The sequence below is a fragment of the Erinaceus europaeus genome, chromosome 3, assembly GCF_950295315.1.
Source record: "Erinaceus europaeus chromosome 3, mEriEur2.1, whole genome shotgun sequence".
NCBI lineage: Eukaryota > Metazoa > Chordata > Mammalia > Eulipotyphla > Erinaceidae > Erinaceus > Erinaceus europaeus.
Window position 1 is genome coordinate 76952065 of NC_080164.1, and position 23662 is coordinate 76975726.

The 23662-nt window shown below is 38.0% G+C and overlaps 1 protein-coding gene across 8 annotated transcripts in view; it reads right to left on the reverse strand.

Moving 5' to 3' along the window:
- Nucleotides 1-23662, reverse strand: part of GCFC2 (GC-rich sequence DNA-binding factor 2) — a 54462-nt gene that overhangs the window by 11834 nt on the left and 18966 nt on the right. For 4 of the 8 annotated variants that reach the window (XM_060187579.1, XM_060187577.1, XM_060187578.1 and 1 more), the window contains exons 5-12: nt 23180-23295; nt 16461-16647; nt 14808-14928; nt 14138-14219; nt 13574-13686; nt 12051-12250; nt 9911-10061; nt 6174-6292 (exon numbers count right to left, since the gene is read on the reverse strand). In XM_060187579.1, the coding sequence (XP_060043562.1) occupies nt 6174-6292; nt 9911-10061; nt 12051-12250; nt 13574-13686; nt 14138-14219; nt 14808-14928; nt 16461-16647; nt 23180-23295 (1089 nt within the window). Of the gene's footprint in view, nt 1-6173; nt 6293-9910; nt 10062-12050; nt 12251-13571; nt 13687-14099; nt 14220-14807; nt 14929-16460; nt 16648-23179; nt 23296-23662 lie in introns of those variants that run through there. The other 4 variants (XM_060187580.1, XM_060187581.1, XM_060187582.1 and 1 more) reach the window with 4 other exon arrangements.

Genomic DNA, 23662 nt, shown 5'->3' on the forward strand with positions numbered 1-23662 from the left:
AATAACATTAGTGAAATATAGATGTATAATATCTTTGTTAAATTAACTGAAGCTGGCAATTGTACTACTACGCAAAAGCAAATATTCAATTTACTCTGAGTTTAGAAGAAAATTGGATATAGGTGTGTGTACAAACACACAAACACATGTAAAATGGGAGAACAAATAATAAAGCAACTGGAAAAAATACAACAGGTTAATCTAGGTGAAGGGACTAAAAATGTTACTTTATGAGTGTCTTCTGGAAGTCTGCTCTCTCCAAATGAATTACTTAAAAAACAACCCCCCCAAATTTGTCATTTTTAAAACATCTGAGCTTATTACTTTTCTAAATATCAAGATAGTATTATTGAGTCAACAGAAGCACTATAGTCAAGTTTCTGCACACTTCTGCATATAAAAGTATAACAATTTCATAAGAGACATCATAAAATTTTAAGAGAAAAAAGAAGTGATTACAAAGTGCCAGCTCTCCTATTTTGTTCCCAACTGATTTATTTATTTATTTATTTTTAGTTTTTATTTATTTTCCCTTTTGCTGCCCTTGTGGTTATTGCTGTCTTTGTTCTTGGATAGGACAGACAGAAATGGAGAGAGGAAGACAGAGAAGGGGAGAGAAAGATAGACACCTGCAGACCTGCTTCACCGCCTGTGAAGCGACTCCCATGCAGATGGGGAGCCGGGGGCTCGAACCTGGATCCTTACCCAGGTCCTTGTGCTTTGCACCATGTGCGCTTAACACACTGCGCCACTGCCCAACTCCCAATACTTTTTTAAAATGTTTATTTATTCCCTTTTGTTGTCCTTGTTGTTTTACTGTTGTTATTGATGTCATTGTTGTTGGATAGGACAGAGTGAAATGGAGAGAGGAGGGGAGACAAAGAGGGGGAAAGAAAGATAAGACACCTGCAGGCCTGTTTCACCACCTGTGAAGCGACTCTCCTGCAGGTGGGGAGCCAGGGTCTTGAACCAGGATCCTTGCGCCAGTTCTTGCACTTTGCTCCACCTATGCTTAACCCGATGCACTATTGCCTGACTCCCCCAAATGATCTTTTACAAGTGAGATGGCTTGCTAGGTCCACCTTCTTTGCCTACAAAATGTAATTAAAATAAACATCTTTTACAAATTTGTGAAAAACTAAAAAGACACTGTGGAAATATTAATATCTGGTAAGGCACATTTAGGTTATAACACAAATAATACAGGACTGTCTCCCTTTGCTACAGCTCTTATTTTTTAAATTTCATTAGAATTTTTTATTATCTTTACTTATTGGGTAGAGACAGAAATTGAAAAGGAAGGTGAAAATAGGGAGAATGACAGAGGGAAACCTGCAGCCCTGCTTTACCACTTGTGAAGCTTTTCCCCTGTAGGTGGGGACTGGGGGCTTAAACCCAGGTCCTTACACACTGTAACATGTGTGCTCAACCAGGTGAGCCACAACCCAGCCCCTTTTTATAGCTCTTAGTAAATCTGGTTCTCTGCTCTTTAACAGAAAAATCTATTCCCAGGGGAGTAGGGCGGTAGTGCAGTGGGTTAAGTGCAGGTAGCGCAAAGTGCAAGGACCAGCATAAGGATCCTGGTTCAAGCCCCCGGTTCCCCACCTGCAGGGGAGTGTCACTTCACAAGCGGTGAAGCAGGTCTGCAAGTGTCTTTCTTTCTGTCTTCCCCATCTCTCTCCATTTCTATCTGTATTTTTTTTTTACAGATTTTTTTAAAATCTTTTTTTACTATTTATTAATTTATTTATTCCCTTTTGTTGCCCTTGTTATCTTATTGTTGTAGTTATTATTGTTGTTGTCATTGTTGAATAGGACAGAGAGAAATGGAGAGAGGAGGGGAAGACAGAGAGGAGGAGAGAAAGATAGACACCTGCAGACCTGCTTCACCGCCTGTGAAGCGACCCCCCTGCAGGTGGGGAGCCAGGGGCTTGAACTGGGATCCTTCGGCCGGTCCTTGAGCTTTGCGCCACCTGCGCTTAACCTGCTGCGCTACAGCCTGACTCCCCATTTCTATCTGTCTTATCCAACAATGATGACATCAATAATAACTACAACAATGAAATAAGAGCAACAAAAGGGAATATAAATAAATAAATAAATATTAAAAAAATTCTATTCCCAGGGCCAGGTGGTGGCACATCTGGTTAAGTGCACACATCACAGTGCACAAGGACCCAGGTTCAAGCCCCTGGTCCTCACCTGTAGGGGGAAAGCTTCATAAGTGGTGAAACAGGGCTGCAGGTGTCTCTGTCTCTCTCCCTCTTTACTCTCAATTTCTCTATCTCTATCCAATAGTAAATAAATCAGAAGTTAAAAAGAAAAATCTATTCTTTCTTTTAATATAAATACTATCTCCATGCAAATATTTTAAGTATCTCTAGTTCTTCTAAGTTAATTTTTTTAAAAATTATCTTTACTTATTGAATAGAGACAGCCAGAAATTGAGAGGGAAGGGGGAGCTAGAAAAGCAGTGACACTTGCAGATCTGCTTCACCACTCATGAAACTTCCTCCCTGCAGCTAGGGACTGTGGATTTGAACCTGAGTCTTTGTGCATTCTAACATGTGTGTTCAACTAGGTGCAGCCCTGTTCCTGAAAGTTAAGTATCTTTGCCTCTCTCCTTTCTTTTTGGTAGGGCCAGGGTCTCACACATGGAAGATTTCACAGTTCTGAGGCAGAACTGTTTTTTTATTTTGATAGGATGAAATCAACTGAGACAGGCCACAGGACCAGTTTCCCCCAGTGCATGGCACCCCCTTATGGTGCTAGAGCTTGAATCTAGGCAGCATGTATGGCAAGGCTTGTATCTACAGAAGCCCTCTCTCTGGCCCAAATATTTCTGTAGAAATGGTGTTTGTATCTTATCCTGATGACTAAGGAGACAATGTACTTTCTCCATCAGTTACTGCATATTAAAATCCTACACTACCTTCTAGGTTGTGGCTCAAATGCACCTTTACACACACACACACACACACACACACACACACACACACACACACACACACACACACACTTTCCTTAATGAGACAGAGGTCAGGAGACAGCAAGTGAACATGAAGCAGAGTATTACTCTGGTTCATATAATGTTAGTGGTAGGACTAGGAACCTCATGTCTAAAAGTCCAGAATCTTAGCCACTGTGCAATTTCCTGGGGCTACACTCTCCTATATATTATCTTTTTAAATTTTATTATTTATTCATTTTTTGCATAGGCACAGAAAGAAAATGAGAAGGGAGAGAGAGAAAAGGAGAGAAAAAGAGACCTGCAGCACTGCTTCACTGCTCACAAAGTTTTCCTCCTGCAGATGGGGAACAGGGGCTTGAGCTTGTGGTCCTTGTACTCGGTAACAATGCACACCCTGCAAGGTGTACCACTTCTGGGCCCTTACTCTACTACTCAATTTTTTTTTTTTTAAAGACTTATGATAGAGAACCAGGGCATCATTCTGGCACAGGTAAAGTTAGAGACTGAACTTGGGATCTCAGGCTTATAGGTTCTTTCCTCTAGCCACTGTGTCATCTAGTGGGTTATTTACAGTCCTTTAATTCAGTTACTAGTAGAGAGACAATATTGCATAAAAATGAGATGGAACTCTTTTTTTTTTTTTGCCTTCAGGATTATTGCTGGGGCTTGGTGCCTGCACCAAGAATCCACTATTCCTGGAGGCTTTTTTTTTCCCTTTTGTTTCCCATGTTGTTTTATCGCTGTTATGGTTATTATTATTGCTTTTGATGTCATTATTGTTGGATAGGACAGAGAGAAATAAGAGAGGAGGGGAAGACAGGGGGAGAGAGGAAAATATAGACACCTGCAGACCTGCTTCACCACTTGTGAAGCGACTCCCCTGCAGGTGGGGAGCCAGGGGCTCAAACCAGGATTCTTATTCTGGTCCTTGCACGCACTTTGCACCATCTGCGCTTAATCTGCTATGCTACCGCCTGACCCCCAACTTAAACAAACATTAACCAAGGTTCAAATCTTACTCCTTTCTCTCTCTCTCTCTCTTTCTTTAAATCTATTTATTGAGAAACATAAAAAGAGAAAGAGCCAGACGTCACTCTGGTACATGTGCTGCCGGGGATTAAACTCAGGACCTCATACTTGAGAGTCTGATGCTTTATCCACTGCACCACCTCTCGGACCACAAATCTTACTTCTGATTCACGGGAACACTCAGAGCAATTTTTCTTTTTGCCTCCAGAGTTATTGCTAGGGCTTGGTGCCTGCACTATGAATGAATCCACTGCTCCTGGAGGCTATCTTTTCCATTTTTTTAAAAATTGTTGTTACTGTGGTTGGATAGGACAGAGAGAGATTGAGGAGGGGAAGACAGAGGGGGAAAGAGAGACACCTACAGACCTGCTACACCACTTGTCAAGCGATCCCTCTGCAGGTCGGGAGCCGGGGGCTAGAACCAGAATCCCTGAGCTTCGTACTATCTGTACTATCTGTGCTCAACTCGGTGCGCCACCACCTGGCTCCCCAGAACAAATTATTGAGTCTTGGTTCCTTCACCTGTAAAGTGAAGCAATCACCTACTGCTTATAGGGCCACTGAGACTAAGTAAGATGACACATGCACAAAGTCTAATGAAGTTCCAATACACAGGAATTAAATAAGGTGTTGCTTGTCTTCCTCACTGCTCGATTCCTACTTTAATGAATTTTATTTCTTTTAAGATTACATGATTGTGGAAAACAGTCATTCCAGTATCATTCTCTTTATTTTCCCTCCTTTTTTAAAAAAGATTTATTTACTTTTTAATCTTTAATTTTTTAATTTTACTTATTATTGGATAGAGACAGAGAAATTGAGGGGGCGGGGAGACAGAGGGAGAGAGAGACAGAGAGACACCTGAAGACTTGCTTCACGGCTCATGAAGCTTCCCCCCCAATCAGGGGCTTGAACCTGTGTCCTTATGCACTGTAATGTGTGCACTTAACCAGGTGCACCGCCACCTGGCCCAGCTTCCCTCCTTTTTGAGAGCACTTCTAGGGGTTAAAATATAATGGTTTTTGCAATGCCTCTATAGCTTTTCAACCATTTTGTCTATTCTACTCGAGTAGCCTGTCAATCTTTTCATTTTTTTAAAGCACAAAATAAATTGGTATACTCATTTGCTTACACAAGTATACCTTATTTTGATCAAAAGACAGAAATTACATATATTAAAAAAAAATCACAGTGTGGGAGTTTGGCGGTAGGTAGCACAGCAGGTTAAGGACCGGCATATATGGATCCCAGTTCGAGACCCCCGCTTCCCACCTGCAGGGGAGTTGCTTCACAGGCACTGAAGCAGGTCTGCAGGTGTCTATCTTTCTCTCCCCCTCTGGTCTTCCCCACCTCTCTCCATTTCTCTCTGTCCTATCTAACAACGATGACATCAATAATAACAACAGTAACAACTACAACAATAAAAAACAATGGCAACAAAAGGGAAAAATAAGTATTAAAAAAAAAAATCACAATGCAACATTGACCAGACCCTCACTAAAACCTCTGTAAAAGTCCCTTTTACAGGGGGTGATGGGGTAGATAAAACACTGGACTCTTAAGCATGAGGTCTTGACTTTGATTCCTAACATCATGTATGTCAGAGTAATGCTCTGGTTCTCTCTCATAAATAAATCAATCTTAAAAACCCAATGCACTGAAGGGTGACAGTGCGCTCATTTATCTCTCCCCTCTCTGTCTCACATGCCACATTCTCTCTCATACATTAAAAAAAAGAAGTCTTCATAATTCCACTGCTTTGGGCACTTTCTTCTTTTTTTTTGAGAGAGAGAGAACACAGGTGCACCCTACTGCTGTGGAGTCTATCCTATACAGTAGCAATTAAGTATTTGTAGGGAAGGTAGTATTATTGTTATGCAAACAGACCCTCATGCCTGAGGCACTGAAGTCCCAGATTCAAACCCACACTAGAACTGAGCAGTACTCTGGGGGAAAAAAATTTAACAATGTGGTTCTTTTTATATTTATGTGCAACCTGCAATGAATAATTGCCAAATATCCAGTACATTTTTGCATACTGTAATAAAAATTCTGTAGATCAGAAACATACATTTTTCCTCAGTTCCCTATTAGTTCTTCAGTATGTGTAAATATTGAAAAATAAAACTATACTGATTAATAAGCCAATAAATTCATAACTACATATTATTACCTGTTTGCTTTTATTAACTTCATTTTCAGAAGTGGAATGTTCAAGAACCACTCTGCAGTGCATTATTAAACTTGACGTCTGTGAGGTTGATAAGGGATCCCATATGAATTCTGTGAAGTCTGAAACAAAAGTATTATTGGTGCACAAGTTATTTGCTAGGCTGCTTTGCTTGCTATGTATAAATAACTGAGGCCTCTGCCAAAGACGGTGTTTTAAGCAATCATTCCTATTATGGTCTTGGCTTACATCCTCAATTTTTTTTATATATTTATTTATTCCCTTTTGTTGCCATTGGTTTTTTATTGTTGTAGTTATTGTTGTTCTTATTGATTTCACTGTTGTTGGATAGGACAGAGAGAAATGGAGAGAGGAGGGGAAGACAGAGAGGGGGAGAGAAAGATACCTACAGACCTGCTTCACCGCCTGTGAAGCGACTCCCCTGCAGGTGGGGAGCCAGGGGCTCAAACCAGGATCCTTACACCAGTCCTTGTGTTTCACATCATGAGCACTTAACCTGCTGCACTATCGCCCAACTCCCGGTAAATTCCTATTTTGTTGTTTTACAGTAAAAAGGATTTTACAAATGAACATAAAGCCCCATACGATATAGCCGACTATCCTGCTAATTTCTGCTTATCCTCTCCCCTTGACTCTACTACAGCTACAGTGACCTACCTGCTGTTTTAAGCAAATTAGGGTAGCTTGAGCCTCAAGGTCCCCATCTGCTGTCTGGGCTGCCGATCCCACAGATAAATTCATAGAGCCCACTTTTTGAATTTCCCTTTGGAAACCGCACAACTGTGAACTTTACCAAAACACCTTTTTTTTTTCCCCCCTTGGTCCATTTATCTTAAACTGTATGCTTCTTTATATAATTAATCTGTAGATGTTTCCAAAATTTTTTTTCCCTCAGCTTCTGTAACAAATACACTATAGCTTTTGTTTAAAATCTGCCTTCTTCAAGAAGTAACCCCTGGAGGGTTGGGCAGTAGCTCAGTGGGTTAAGTGCACATAGCGCAAAGCATAAGGACTGGTGTTAAGGATAGGTGTAAGCATCCCGGTTCGAACCCTCGGCTCCCCACCTGTAGGAGGGCTGCTTCACAGGTGGTGAAGCAGGTCTGCAGGTATCTGTCGTTCTCTCCCCCTCCTCTCCATTCCCCTTCTATCCAACAACAACAGCAATGACAACAATAATAATAATAACAACAATGACAACAGAAACAAGGGCAACAAAAGGGAAAAAATATCCTCCAGGAGCAGTGGATTCCTAGTGCAGGCATTGAGCCCCAGCAATAACCCTGGAGGCAAAAATAAAAAAAAGAATGTAACCCCTAAGAGGGCAGGGATTATTATAATTTTACCTTTGTAAACAATGAAATAATAGTACCTGATACAGAGTAAGTCCATGTAACAACACAAGTTTCATTAAGAGGGGGAGGGAGAGGAGGAGGAACAGAAAGAGCAAGAGGAGGAGGAGGGACGCTAGAAGATCTCACTCATAGATGGAGCTTAAGAAACAAAGAAAGGGAAAATACAGGAGGAAACTTAAATCTAGTGCTCCACTGCAGCAAAGCCAAGGACTTAAAAGGAGAGAGGGCAGTAAGTGTTAAGAGGCCACTGGGGACCCAGTACACAAGGCAGAGGAAGACTTCAAATGGTGGTGGGTATTGTATGTAGACATCTTATCAATGGGAAATAAGAAAATGTATTGGTATGTGTGACAACTTTTACATTATGTTCTCCAATAAAGTGATTCAGATTTCTAGTCCTTTTTCCAGCTATGACACCATCTCCCCAGACCATAACCTGGGTCTACCTGCATATCAGATGTTAGGCTCAGGCAAAAACTAGTAAAGTCTACCTAAAATAGACCTACTAGCTTTTTCCAAAATGGAGATCCCGAATCTTCATCTGCAACATTCTTGCCATTAGGTTCATGATTAGTCAACAACTTGTTTGGCTTTATATGGTAACTCTTTTTCAGCCACAAGGTTCCCGATGCTACCATTATGCCAACCTGACTTCCCTGGGCAGATGACCTCACCAATGTGTTCTGGAGGCCCGCCTCCCCAGAGCCCTGCCCAAGAAAGGAAGGAGAGACAGGCTGGGAGTATGGATTGACCTGCCAACGCTCATGTTCAGCAGAGAAGCAATTACAGAAGCCAGACCTTCCAACTTCTGCACCCCATAATGATCCTGGGTCCATACTCCCAGAGGGATAAAGAATAGGAAAGCTTTCAAGGGAGGGGACTGGATACAGAATTCTGGGGGTAGGAACTGTGTGGTGGAAATGTACCTCTCTTATCCTATAGTCTTGTCAGTATCTCCATTTTATAAACAAAAATTAAAAAAATAGATTTCAATATTGATTGCACTGGAAACAGCTTTTGGTGATACTATCTGACATTAAAGATATTATTAAACATAAAAAATTAAAGGGTTTTAAAAAATGCAAAACATGGGTCCATGATTGCTCAACAATTTGTTTGGCTTCATATGTTAACTCTCTTTTCAGTCCCCAGGTTCCAGATGTCATCAGGATGCCAGCCAAGCTTCCCTAGACTGAAGACCCCACCAATGTGTCCTGGAGCTCTGCTTCCCCAGAGACCCACCCTACTAGGGAAAAAGAGAGGCAGACTGGGAGTATGGACCAACCGACCAGTCAACACCCATGTTCAGCGGGGAAGCAATTACAGAAGCCAGACTTTCTACCTTCTGCAACCCACAATGACCCTGGGTCCATGCTCCCAGAGGGATAGAGAATGGGAAAGCTATCAGGGGAGGGGGTGAGATATGGAGATTGGGTGGTGGGAATTGTGTGGAGTTGTACCCCTCCTACTCTATGGTTTTGTTAATTAATCCTTTCTTAAATAAAAAATAAATAAATAAAAAATGCAAAACAAAATACCACTTCTGGTAGTCGGGCTGTAGTGCAGCGGGCTAAGCGCAGGTGGCACAAAGCACAAAGACCAGCATAAGGATCCCGGTTCGAACCCCGGCTCCCCACCTGCAGGGGAGTCGCTTCACAGGCGGTGAAGCAGGTCTGCAGGTGTCTATCTTTTTCTCCTCCTCTCTGTCTTCCCCTCCCTCTCTCCATTTCTCTCTGTCCTATCCAACAACAACAACAACAATAATAATTTACAACAATAAAACAACAAGGGCAACAAAAGGTAAAAAATAAATAAAATAAATATAAAAAAATACCACTTCTTCAGTAGACTAGGCTTCTAATACATTTAAACACATTCAGATGAATAATATTGAAAGACTTGCCAGACATAGCAATAAATAAGACTAAGAGATATCATCTTTGAGTAACTGTAATGATAAATACAAATATGAATAATTATAAATCAGTGTGCAGGTACCATAATAGTCATAAATTCACAGTGCAATAGAACCACAGAGGGGTCTGTCTGCCCTAGAAGTGATTTCTATGCTGCATCTGGAAAGATGAGGCAGATGTGCTATGGACTAAAAGACTGCCTGTGGACTAAAAGCTTTCTTCAACAAGATTCCAAGTGCCTCGCCCAAAAAAAAAACGACCCCTTCCACTTTGTAAATGGATTTCAATTATATGCCAGTCTCCAGAGCTGTAGGTTTCCCTAGTAAAATATTAGAATCGGTTTGAGTCCCAAGTGAAAACTCTTATGTGCTGTGGGACACTGAGACAGAACCTGATATAAAACACTGCTTTACTAGAGATCAACAATTTTAGCAAGACTACTAAGTAGTACCTGTGAGTCGAGGAATAACTGTTTTGTTGATGATGGCAGACAAGATTTTCTTATCAGAATTATCTTCATTCTTTGAATTTTTCATACTGTTAGCCATAAATTCTTCAACAGGAGTGAACCATGACATCTGTTTTAAACCTATGGAATCAAACTTATAAATAAAATTATCAAAGTCATGAATACATTCTTAGACATTAATTTAAAACTAGTTAACTTTTTCAGTAATCACCAAAGTTTTAAGGACCAAAGGAGAATATTTTCTTATTTTAAATTCCAAGTATACATCATGCCAAGGCTGTAGGCAGGATGACATAACTAAGATATGATGTCTAAGTAATTTAACAAAAACACAATCCATGCACATAATCACACAAACACATTAAAACACTGACTACTATGTCAGCACTTTTAGGAGTTTACCACATGGCAAGTACTATGAAGTGCAAAATATCTGCTAGAATAGCACTTAAAAGACAGCCATGAAATCTGTTTACAATAATCAACTGACCTCATGCAAGATTCACTTTTGGCTCCCTAGAGTGTCATAGCACAAATGTACATTCTGCATGTAAACTAACTTACTTGGCAAGTAGGAGATAGCTAATTGTTATTTGTTCTATAAAATGAACAGATCTCTGCTAAGCAACAGACTATTAAATTCAACCTTGGTGGCTAATAACTAGGTTTTACGATAACCTACCACTTTCTTAGGTGTAAATTTGGCTTTGGTACTCTGAAGACTACATGGCATGAGTTATGAACTATAAAGTCATATGAAATTAACAGAATCAATAGGCATCAATGACTTGGGTAGGAAAAGCAAAAGGACATGACTTTACCCTTTTCTCTCTTAAACTTTTTACTTTCCTCACATCCTAGAATTTCCTTTGTTATTAAGCATGTCTACATGGATAACCAGCTATCATTTTATTATTTGCCAAGTGAAAAATCCTTTAAAATCTTTCTGAAAAGTCCTCATTTCTATCAATAGAACAAGCATTGGTCTATCAACCCTGAATCCAAACCTTAGAGTAATTTTTGGTTGTGAATACTAAGAGCTGTTATTAGTAGTTTATCATTACTTCATAATACCTCTTTTTTTTTAAAAAAAAAATGTTTTACATTGGATAGAGACAGAGAAAAATTGAAAGGGGAGGGAGAGATAGAGAGGGAGACAGAGAGACACCTGCAGCCCTGCTTCACTACTTGTGAAGCTTTCCCTCTGCAGGTGGGGACCAGGGTCTTGAACCCAGGTCCTTGTGCAGTGTAGTGTGTATACTTAACAGGTGTGCCACCACCTGCTCCCACCCCCCTCCCCCCAAAAAAAAAGCTCTTGCTCTTTCAATCAGTTCTTTTATTCTCTTTCCACTGTCACCACCATCTTACACGAAGCTTTTGTCATATCAGACTTGGGCTATAGCAATAGCCTTCCAGCACATCTTTCCTATCTTCTTTTCCTCCTAGTGACTCTACCATAACAGCTTCTTCAAACATTATTTTCATGTAGGTTCTCCCAATATTTACTAAAATAAGTTAATCTCTCAACTTAGATTCTGAACATCTAAGATTTTCTTCTAAGTTCCTTGATGAAACACCTTTCTCTTTTTCCAATTTAAATATTATACATCCTTGAAACCTTCATATCATCCTCTTTCAATGGAGTTTTCCTAACCAACTTTTCTCAATATGTCATTTCCAACATCAGGACTTTTAAGACAAGATGTCTATGTTCAATTTCCCCAGACTATAAAATTCTTGAAAGCAATACAAGTTTATTTTTTGAGTGGTCTTAAACTTATATATATGAATTTATTGGGGGGGGGTAGAGAGGGTAAGACACATGCTATATTGATATTTATTATCACTCAATCTCTCTCTTTTTTTAATCAAAGCACTGTTCAGCTCTAGCTTATAGTAGTGGTGGGGAATGAACCCAGGATATGAGAGCATTAGGTATTAAACTTCTTTTGCACAGTCATTATGCTATTTCTCTACGCTTTTCCATTGTCTTGAGACCCCAAATTAAGAAAAGACAGAATAATACTCAAAAGCACCAATTATGAACTTCAATTCTAACAGTAAGGAATTTTAAATAACTGATATTATTAAGATTTGTTTTTCACATGTAAAATTTATATACCTGAAGAGGATTCCAATCAATCAATTGAACTCGTATTAGAGGGCTTAAGAGTTTTGGTATACATAAACTAATGAAAGCTTCATAGTAAGAATCAGGAAACTTTTCTCGCCATTGCTGAAATTTCAACAAAACATTCTGGATTTTACAAAAGTCATCATGCACATCTTCAAAAATCTTCTTATGAGCCTGCAAAATATCACCTGTGGAAAAAATAATTCATTATATAACACTGTACATTTTAAGTTCGCTTCCTAAAAACAACCACATGTCAGAGTAATCAACTGAACCGAAAATTTTCTTCTGGTATTTTTTATTTAAAAATACTTTTAGTAACAACAATAATATCAATGCTAAAATTTACCATGGCCAACATAGTATGAATACATGATCTCATTTCATAATCATAATAATCTTCCCCACAACACAATTAGCTTAATTACAGAGAAAAATAAACAGTATCAGATTTATGGATTTCAATGGTCCTTCCTGAGATCACACAGAATAGCCTTTCTTAGAACCCAGTTTGAATGTAAATCCATACTCATAATACTAAAATGACTAGAACATTCAACTGTCTTAATGAAAACTGGAAATATGAAAATTACATAGTAGAGAAAATGAAGCCAAAATGCTCTTTATAATATATAAGGGTTGAGGGAAGAGAAAGGAGAAAAAAAAAACCTATTAAGATGCACTAGCATTCATAATACTTGTCTATTTTTTTAAAAATATTTATTTATTCCCTATTGTTGCCCTTCTTTTATTGTTGTTGTTATTGTTGTTGTTGGATAGGACAGAAAAATGGAGAAAGGAGGGGAAGACAGAGGGGGAGAGAAAGATAGACACCTGCAGACCTGTTTTACCATTTGTAAAGTGATCCCTTGCAGGTGAGGAGCCAGGGGCTTGAACCGGTATCTTTACACTGGTTCTTGCGCTTTGTGCCACATGTGCTTAACCTGCTGCACTACTGCCCAACTCTCAATACTTGTCTATTTTATCACATTTTATTCCAGAGGTAGAAAAAGTCTTAAAGGGGGGCCAGATGGTGGGGTGTCACACCTGCTTAAGTACACACAAGTTCACAAGGACCTAGGTTCAAGGCCCTGGTCTCCACCTGCAGGGGGAAAGCAGGGTTGTTAAGTCTCTCTCTGTCTCTTTCCCGAACTATCTCCCCCTTCCTGATTTCTCTGTCTCTATCCAATAATAAAAAGGAAAAGTCTTAAAAAGGGGAAGGGGCTATGTTTCTTTAGTCCTTAAATTTTCTAATTATTTTATATAGTTTATATTTTTTAAAAAATATTTTATTTATTAATGAGAAAGGAAGAGAGAAAGGACCAGGCATCACTCTGGTACATGTGCTGCCGGGGATTGAACTCAGAACCTCACGGTTGAGAATCCAATGCTTTATCCACTGCGCCACCTCCTGGACCACATATAGCTTATATCTTTACAGAAGCCACAGCAAAACATTTTCCATGTTTTAATACTTCAAATCAATATACATTAAAAACTTGGTAATTGACCTTGGCTTTTTTTGAAGTCATTCATATCTGGTAAAGATAGTTCTTCATCACTAGATGTTCCTTCCTGATGACTACAATTTCCAGAAAGTGCCCTTGCTTCTCTTCTTTGTACTCTACATTTTATAATAAACAAACATGCAACAACAAAAAACAATTTAAAAATTGGTAGTTCTGATAATAAGTACATACTTTAAAAACAAGTTGTAGAAATCATTAAGGTATCCATAAACAAAACACAGTTTTGTTAATATTTAACTTCATTAATCTGTGGTGATACCTTCCCTTTTCCTGTTTAAAAATCATGTAACAACACTGCTATAGGATAATCACAGTTTGAAGAGAGAGAACAATTAAGAGTGACTCCTAGTTAGACATCATTCTGAGCCAGATAACATTTTAACCTTTTTTTCCCCTTGACTGAGTCACACAGACCAGGTGTTTGAGGTGGAGGACTGCTTAACTCAGTTTTGGTTTTACATCACTCACAAATTAATGTTAGTCATATTTAAGTAGTATAAATACTTGCTCAATGATGCCTTTTAAGTCTTCACTTTATATAGCTACCTTCGAGATTCAATCTCTTCTAAAATCCACTGAGTTTTTTCATCTGTAGTCACACTTCCATTTGTGGATGTTTCAGCTTTGCCTATTAATAAAATTGATTTCATATGGAAAATTCATACACATAAAGTGAAGCACTCTAAATGAAAAAGTTGTAGCTGGTGTGGCTATATATACAAACACACACACACACACACATATATGTGTGTGTGTGCATACATATTTTATCATGCATCAAATTATGTTACTCCCTACTAGAAGATTAACAAGCACTGAGTTTGCTAGTCCAGCAAAATGTACCTTTGCTGTTGAGTACTATCCACACTTGAGAATAGTAACAAAACTATTATAAAATTACTTTTCCCCACATTATTTTCATCATTTTTTCTATTCCTGTATCCAACTGATACAAATGTTACCATTGTCAATCTTACTCAGACTGATTTTATGAACTGTAATATATGACCAGCTAAATGTGTTTGAAAATCACTTTGCTTTTGGCTTCTTATGGTTTCAACTCTTTCACTATCTCCTAACAACACATCAATGAAAAGGAGACAGCTCTGTAAATACAAAACCAATGTGAAGACTAGGTAGCACTAATATATATATATATTTTTTTCTAGTTGATATTTTTACCTAATAATTCATAGTGAATATGAAAAATACTAACATAACTGTTGTAAGTACGATGATTCATGTTTTAATTCATCTTGTCTGCGTTTCATAATGGCCATAGATTGTTTTAAAAGGAGTGCATGCATGGATGATTCTATTTCTTGCATGTTGATAATCTGAAATACACACATAAGTAACATTTTGTGGGTCACCAATCATAAATGATAAATGGTAATATTTACACATAAATATATATATATATATATATATATACATTTAATCCTCACCTAGAGAAATATCTTCAATATACTATCACATCTCAATTAAAAACCACTGTAAGAGATCTAGATGCTAATATCTTAGTACTAAAAACCACAGAAAAACATACTTATCCGCTAATATTTTAGTACTAAAAACCTCAGAAAAACATACCTATCAAAAAAGATTTGTGTATATCTATGTTCATAGAAGCATGATTTGTAATAGCCAAAACCTGGAAGCAACCCAGGTGTCCAACAACAGATGAGTGGCTGAGCAAGTTGTGGTCTGTATACACAATGGAATACAACTCAGCTATTAAAAATGGTGATTTTATCGTTTTCAGCCCATCTTCGGTAGAGCTAGAAGGAATCATGTTAAGTGAGATAAGGCAAAAACAGATGGATAAATATGGGATGATCTCACTTTTAGGCAGAAGTTGAAAAGCAAGATCAGAAGAGAAAATACCAAGCAGAACTTGGACTAGAGTTGCAGTTGGTGTATTGCACCAAACTAAAAGACCCTAGTGGGGGTTGAATTGTTATGTGGAAAACTGGGAAATGTTATGCATATACAAACTATTGTATTTACTTTTGACTGTAAAACATTAATCCCCCCTTCACTGTCAAAATGTAAAAAATTAATTCCCCAATAAAGGGGGAAAAAATCCCCCAGTAAAGGAAAAAAAAAAAAACCCTCAGGAAACTCATTGTATGGGTAAAACTGTAACAAATGAAATTAAATGAAGTGAAGAACATAAATAAGAGTGGGCAAGAATAATTCTTTGAAACAGAAAAGATTCAAGAGGTTATTACAGGTGCCCCTAGTTTTTCACAGGCTAAGGGGCATACTCTAGGGCTGGGCTAGGGGAACAATTAGTCCATGAGCTGAATATAGTCTGCAAAATCATTTGGTTTGGTCCTCTCAAGGCAGGAACTTTTTTCAAAGCAACAAGTGTTAACTTTTAAGTTGATAATCTTGTATAGTACATAAACAATGTTATAAATATTCAAATGCTATTGGCAAAATAAAGGTTCCTCACTTCTACTTAAGGGAAACGGATACTTGAGAAGACCAGTCAATTTTGAAGAAGTGGAGAACACATAATACTTAACAAGAAAGACAGAAATAAGACTTGCTGAAATTGGCAATTCTACATCCTTGGCTAACAATTCCCCCAGGTCAATAAAGACATTCCAGACTCTGTCTCTGCACCTTTCTCCACCCTCCCCACTCCATTTTTTTTTTCTGTCTCTATCCAGTAAAAAAAAAGCATTGGACTCTCAAGCATGAAGTCCTAGGCTCAATCCCTGGCATCACATATGCCACAGTGATGTTCTGGCTTTCTCACTTCAAATTAATAAATAAATGTTTACAAAATATTAAGGTTGACTTGGGAACCACTAAGAATTTTTCTTATTCGGATAAGTCATATATTTATAGCTATTACCTTTTCATCGAGAAAGCTAATTAAATTGTCCACATAAATTTTCATAGTTTTATAGAATTTAAAACTTTGGGTTTCACTTGATGAATTTTCTAGCTTCTGAATGGCACTCTTTGAGTTCTTGACATCTTCTATGTATTTTTCATATTCTCTCAGGTGTGAATGGTGAGTCTCCTGTAGTAATGTTAATCTAAATAATAACAAAAGACTGCTTTATTTTTCACACTTTTATTTTTAGGAGAAAAAAAAATCTTATGGAAAAAAAAAATCAGTGTTACTTTACAAAGACTACCATAGTAAATTATAACTACATAAACCTGGACTTACTAGGTTTGCTGAACAAAAGAGAGTATCACAATGAAAAGAGCCTGAAAAGGGAAAATAGAAAAGGACACATGGAAATGTCTTCAAACTAGTCAAACAGTTTCAAAGTGTGGATTGCTCAGGATTTGTAAATTAGAAATAGGTAAATTTCTTGCTAGAAATAAGATCTATGTGTGTGCGTGTGTTTAAAAACTAAGTAGACTAAGTATCTGAATGAGCTGGCATTTCGATGCTTCCTGTTTTGAAGTCTTGCTCTGTGCTTCGATTTTGTAGAACTATGATTTGATTCTTTTCTAATTAAAAAAAAATTAAGTAGCAACAGAAAATGAGCCGAGGGTCTCATAGGGCAACACTGCTAAATGTTTTCTTCTTTAAAAAAAAAAAAAATTTAACTCTGATAGAACAGAAACTGAGAGAGACAGACACCCACAGCACTATTACACTACTCATGAAGCTTTCCCCCCTGCAGGTAGGGACTGGAGGCTTGAACCTAGGTTGTTGTGCATGATAATACATGCATTCAACCAAGTGCATCACCACCTGGTCCCACCCACCTTTAAAAAAACTATTTATAAGATGGATTAGAACACAACCCAACAATATGCTGTATACAGGAAACCCACCTAACTCAACAAGACAAACACAGAATTAAAGTGAAAGGATGGAAAACTATCATACAAACCAATGGCCCACAAAAAAGGGCAGGAACAGCTATTCTCATATCTGACATGATAGACTTTATGCACCCAATGAGAAGCCAACTAAATACATCAAACTTCTACTGAAAGAGCTACAGCAATATATTAATAACAGTAACACAATCATAGTAGGGGACTTCAACATCCCACTATCTCAACTTGACAGATCATCCAGGCAGAAAATCAATAAAGACATAATGGAGCTAAATGAAGAGATAGATAAACTAGAACTATTGGACATTTTCAGAGTCATTCATCCCAAGAAACTGGAATACACATTTTACTCAAATCCACATGGGTCATTCTCAAGGATAGACCATATATTAGGCCACAAAGACAGCATCAGCCAATTCAAGAGCATTGAAATCATCCCAAGCATCTTCTCAGACCACAGTGGAATTAAACTAACACTTAACAATCAACAAAAGATTAGTAACAGTCCCAAAATGTGGAAGCTCAATAGTACACTCCTTAACAACTACTGGGTCAAAAAGGAAATCAAGGAAGAAATCAAAACGTTTCGAGAGTTCAATGAAAATGAAGACACAAGCTATCAAAATATTTGGGACACAGCTAAAGCAGTCCTAAGAGGGAAGTTCACAGCTATACAAGCACACATTAGGAAACAAGAAAAAGCACAAATAAACAGCCTGATTGCACATCTTAAAGACCTAGAAGAAGAACAACAAAGGAACCCTAAAGCAACCAGGACAGAAATCACTAAAGTTAGGGCAGAAATAAATAACACTGAGAATAAGAAAACCATACAAAAGATCAACGAAAGTAAACATTGGTTCTCCGAAAGAGTAAACAAAATTGACAAACCTTTAGCCAGACTCACAAAACAAAAAAGGGAGAAGACCCAAATAAATCGGATAGTAAATGAAAGAGGAGATATCACAACAGACACTGCAGAAATTCAACATATCATGCGAGGCTTCTATGAACAACTATATGCCACCAAGCTAGAGAACCTAGAAGAAATAGACGATTTCCTAGATACCTACCAACTTCCAAAACTAAGTAAAGAGGAAGTGGATAACATGAACAGGCCCATCACAGCTAATGAAATTGAAACAGTTATCAAAAATCTTCCCAAAAATAAAAGTCCTGGACCAGATGGTTTTACAAATGAATTCTACAAAACCTTCAAAGACGAACTAATACCTCTACTTTTAAAAGTCTTCCAAAAGATTGAAGACACTGGAATACTCCCTGCCAGCTTCTATGAAGCCAACATCACCCTGATACCAAAAGCAGACAGGGACACAACCAAAAAAGAAAACTACAGACCAATATCTCTGATGAACATAGATGCAAAAATATTAAACAAAATTCTAGCCAACCGGATACAGCAGTATATCAAAAAGATTGTTCATCATGACCAAGTGGGGTTTATCCCAGGCATGCAAGGTTGGTTTAATATACGTAAATCAATCAATGTGTTCCACCACATCAACAAAAGCAAGACCAAAAACCACATGATCATATCAATAGATGCAGAGAAAGCCTTTGACAAAATACAACATCCCTTTATGATCAAAACACTACAAAAAATGGGAATAGATGGAAAATTCCTGAAGATAGTGGAGTCTATATATAGCAAACCTACAGCCAACATCATACTCAATGGTCAAAAACTGGAAGCATTTCCACTCAGATCAGGTACTAGACAGGGATGCCCACTATCACCATTACTATTCAACATAGTGTTGGAAGTTCTTGCCTAGCAATCAGGCAGGAGCCAGGAATTAAAGGGATACAGATTGGAAGAGAAGAAATAAAACTCTCCTTATTTGCAGATGACATGATAGTATACATGGAAAAACCTAAGGAATCTAGCAAGAAGCTTTTGGAAATCAGGCAATACAGTAAGGCGTCAGGATATAAAATTAACATTCAAAAGTCAGTGGCATTCCTCTATGCAAACACTAAGTTAGAAGAAATTGAAATCCAGAAATCAATTCCTTTTACTATAGCAAAATAAACAATAAAATATCTAGGAGTAAACTTAACCAAAGAAGTGAAAGACTTGTATACTGAAAATTATGAGTCACTACTCAAAGAAATTGAAAAAGACACAAAGAAGTGGAAAGATATTCCATGTTCATGGGCTGGAAGAATTAACATCATCAAAATGAATATATTACCCAGAGCCATATACAAATTTAATGCTATCCCCATCAAGATCTCAAGCACATTTTTTAGGAGAATAGAAAAAATGCTACAAATGTTTATCTGGAACCAGAAAAAACCTAGAATTGCCAAAACAATCTTGAGAAAAAAGAACAGAACTGCAGGCATCACACTCCCAGATTTCAAACTGTATTATAGGGCCACTGTCATCAAAACTGCTTGGTACTGGAACATGAATAGACACACTGACCAGTGGAATAGAACTGAGAGCCCAGAAATGAGGCCCCACACGTATGGACAGCTAATCTTTGACAAAGGGGCCCAGACTATTCAATGGGGAAAGCAGAGTCTCTTCAACAAATGGTGTTGGAAACAATGGGTTGAAACATGCAGAAGAATGAAACTGAATCACTGTATTTCACCAAATACAAAAGTAAATTCCAAGTGGATCAAGGACTTGGATGTTAGACCAGAAACTATCAGATACTTAAGAGGAAAATATTGGCAGAACTCTTTTCCGCATAAATTTTAAAGACATTTTCAATGAAATGAGTCCAATTACAAAGAAGACTAAGGCAAGTATAAACCTATGGGAATTAAAAATTAAAAAGCTTCTTCACAGCAAAAGAAACCACTACCCAAACCAAGAGACCCCTCACAAAATGGGAGTTCTTTACATACCATACATCAGATAAGAGTTTAATAACCAACATATATAAAGAGTTTGCCAGACTCAACAACAAGACAACAAATAACCCCATCCAAAAATGGGGGGAGGATTTGGACAGAATATTCACCACAGAAGAGATCCCAATGGCCGAGAAACACATGAAAAAATGCTCCAAGTTTCTGATTGTCAGAGAAATGCAAATAAAGACAACAACGAGATACCACTTCACTCCTGTGAGAATGTCATATATCAGAAAAGGTAACAGCAGCAAATGCTGGAGAGGGTGTGGCGTCAAAGGAACCCTCCTACACTGCTGGTGGGAATGTCAATTGGTCCAACTTCTGTGGAGAACAGTCTGGAGAACTCTCCGAAGGGTAGAAATGGACCTACCCTATGACCCTACAATTCCTATTCTGGAATTCCTATATCCTATATCCAATTCCTATATCCTAAGGAACTCAACACATTCATCCAAAAAGATCTGTGTACACATATGTTTTTGGCAGCACAATTTGTAATAGCCAAAACCTGGAAGCAACCCAAGTGTCCAACAACAGATGAGTGGCTGAGCAAGTTGTGGTCTAGATACACAATGGAATACTACTCAGCTGTAAAAAATGGTGACTTCACCATTTTCAGACGATCTTGGATGGACCTTGAAAAATTCATGTTAAGTGAAGTAAGTCAGAAACAGAAGGATGAATATGGGATGATCTCACTCTCAGGCAGAAGTTGAAAAACAAGATCAGAAATGAAAACCCAAGTAGAACCTGAAATGTAATTGGCGTATTGCACCAAAGTAAAAGACTCTGGGGTGGGTGGGTGGGGAGAATACAGGTCCATGAAGGATGATAAATGACACAGTGGGGGTTGTATTGTTAAATGGGAAACTGGGGAATGTTATACATGTGCAAACTACTGTATTTACTGTTGAATGTAAAACATTAATTCCCCAATAAAGAAATTAAAAAAAACTATTTATTCATTTATTTTTCTACTTTAGAGAGACAGACATACAGATAAAGACCAGAGCATTGCTCAACCCTGGCTTATGGTGGTGCTGGGGATTGAACTAGGGATTGCAGAGCCTCTGGCAACAAAAGTCTTTTATATAACTACTACGATGCTGTCTCTCCAGCCCTGAGTGGTTTCCTGTGCCATTTTTTTTTTTCCATTTTTACTTGGGGGTGGGTGGTTGGGATGATAGAGAAAGCTATCACTGCACTGCTCTATCACCCATGGAGGACATGTTGGTGTTGTCTATGTAGCTGCCATGTGGTGGCAGGGTTTAAACCCAGGATCTCACACTTGGTAAGACACTAACTCTACCAGATAATCTATCCCCTGGTCCCTCTATCTTCTATCGTTTTCCTTTCTTTGTGCTTACCATGGGGGTTACAAAAGCAAAAAACCCTTATAGTTCTATCATAATGGTATATTTTAAGCTGTAACCTTAATCACATATGTGAACTGTACCCCATTACATCTTTCCCTCTACTTCTTGTTATTTATCTCCCATATTACACTGCAGTTTGCATTCAGTACATTAATTAAAAAAATACTTCATGTACTCACTTATTGCACAGAGATAGAGAAAAATCAAGAGGCAAGGAGAAGATAGAGAGATGCCTGGAGCACTGTTTCACTGCTCATGAAGCTTCCCCCTTGCAGAGGGGACCAGGGGCTTGAATTGCAGCATGTGTGCTCTACCAGCTGCACCACAACCCAATCCCTCGACCCTTTAACTTCATAATTATTTTCTTTTAACTTTTACATCTGAATTAACAGTGATCTTCATTTTATTATAGGCACCTGCATTTGTCATTTGCATATCCAAAGAGCTTTATATTTCTGTATCATTTGTGTTACTCTCTTGTATCCTTTTATTTCAACTTGAAGAACTTTTAGCCATTTTGGTAAGGTAGGTTGAGTGATGACCTGTCAGCTTTTGCTTATGTGAGAAATTCTTTATTTTTCTTGTTTTAAAGACAATTTTACTGGACACAGTATTCTCAGTGATTTCATTTTCATTCTCAATACACTTTTAGTAATCTCTTAATCTCTCAATACCTCCAAATGTCTGTCTGATATACTGTGGGCTTTCTAGCTCAACAAGTCAATGAGATCTTTTCTGTCAAGGCACCTAAGGTTTGATGGTTCCAACCAGAGTTTAGAGGTTTGTCCCTAGGGAAAATCACTAATCACTAATGCTGGATGTACGCATGTCCTACACTTTCTCCCCCTACCAACAGAGAAGTGTTAGTCTTTCTCAGTCATAAATTGTGCTGGTTTATGGAAGCACACAATGCTATTAAAACAAAATGGCTCTTCTTTTCTATTTTTCCATAGAGTGAACAAGGTTTGGAGTTTTTTATTTTTCAATCTTGATGACATTACTCCCAATAAACACATTTTTAATTAAGATAACTGACCATTACAGAAATACATTTATAACCATATTAAATAAAAAATGAAATAGAAATTTGTCATTAAAACATGTAACAGATATTATAATGAAGAAACATAAAAAAGAAAATTCATTGTGCTAGTATAGTAGTCTAATGCTATTTCCCCTATGAATCTTTTTATTATTTACATTAAATATTTTTTAATTGTCCTTATTTGATAGCCAGAAACTGAGGGGGGGGGCATTATAGAGAGGAAGAGAGACAGAGAGGCACCTGCAGCCCTGCTTCACCAATCATAAAGCTTTCTTCCTGCAGGTAGGAGGGACTGGGGCTCAAACCCGGGTCCTTGTACACTGTAACATGTGCGCTCAGCCAGGTGTGCCACTACCCACTCCTACATTTAGTAACTAAAAGAATATAGTACTGATCCTTCCACAGTTACTAATGTCAAAGGCAAACATAAATTTAAAAATGAATATTACTTACCTTCTATTTAATTGCTTCTTTATAATTTCTAAACTTACTGGTGGAAATGAGATGGAAGTATCAAACTTCTTCACTATTTGACATTCACTGCTGTGGGAAAGATTTATGTTTCGTCCCTAAAAATACAAAAATACATGTTGTTTTAAGCATTCATTTATCTTATAAACACATACTGATAGTATGAAAGATTAGATACTCCATGCTCTCACTAGCTCAAAATTCTGGCATGAACCAATGCAGTCTTAGAAATGCATGCTGTGGAACCAAGATGGAGACTCTGAAGCAGCTGCTGGCTTGAGCTATGAGGACAACTGCTACAAAGTATGGGTTCCTGGCCTTCAGCAGGACAGTGAACAAGACATTCTAAGTGTGACATCAAGGAGGTGACTATAACTCGAATTGGGTTAGAAATTAGAGCAAAAAGAAAGGAAAATTTTTTTATTATTTCTCTCTCTCCCTCCTCCCATAGCTAGACCCCAGGAG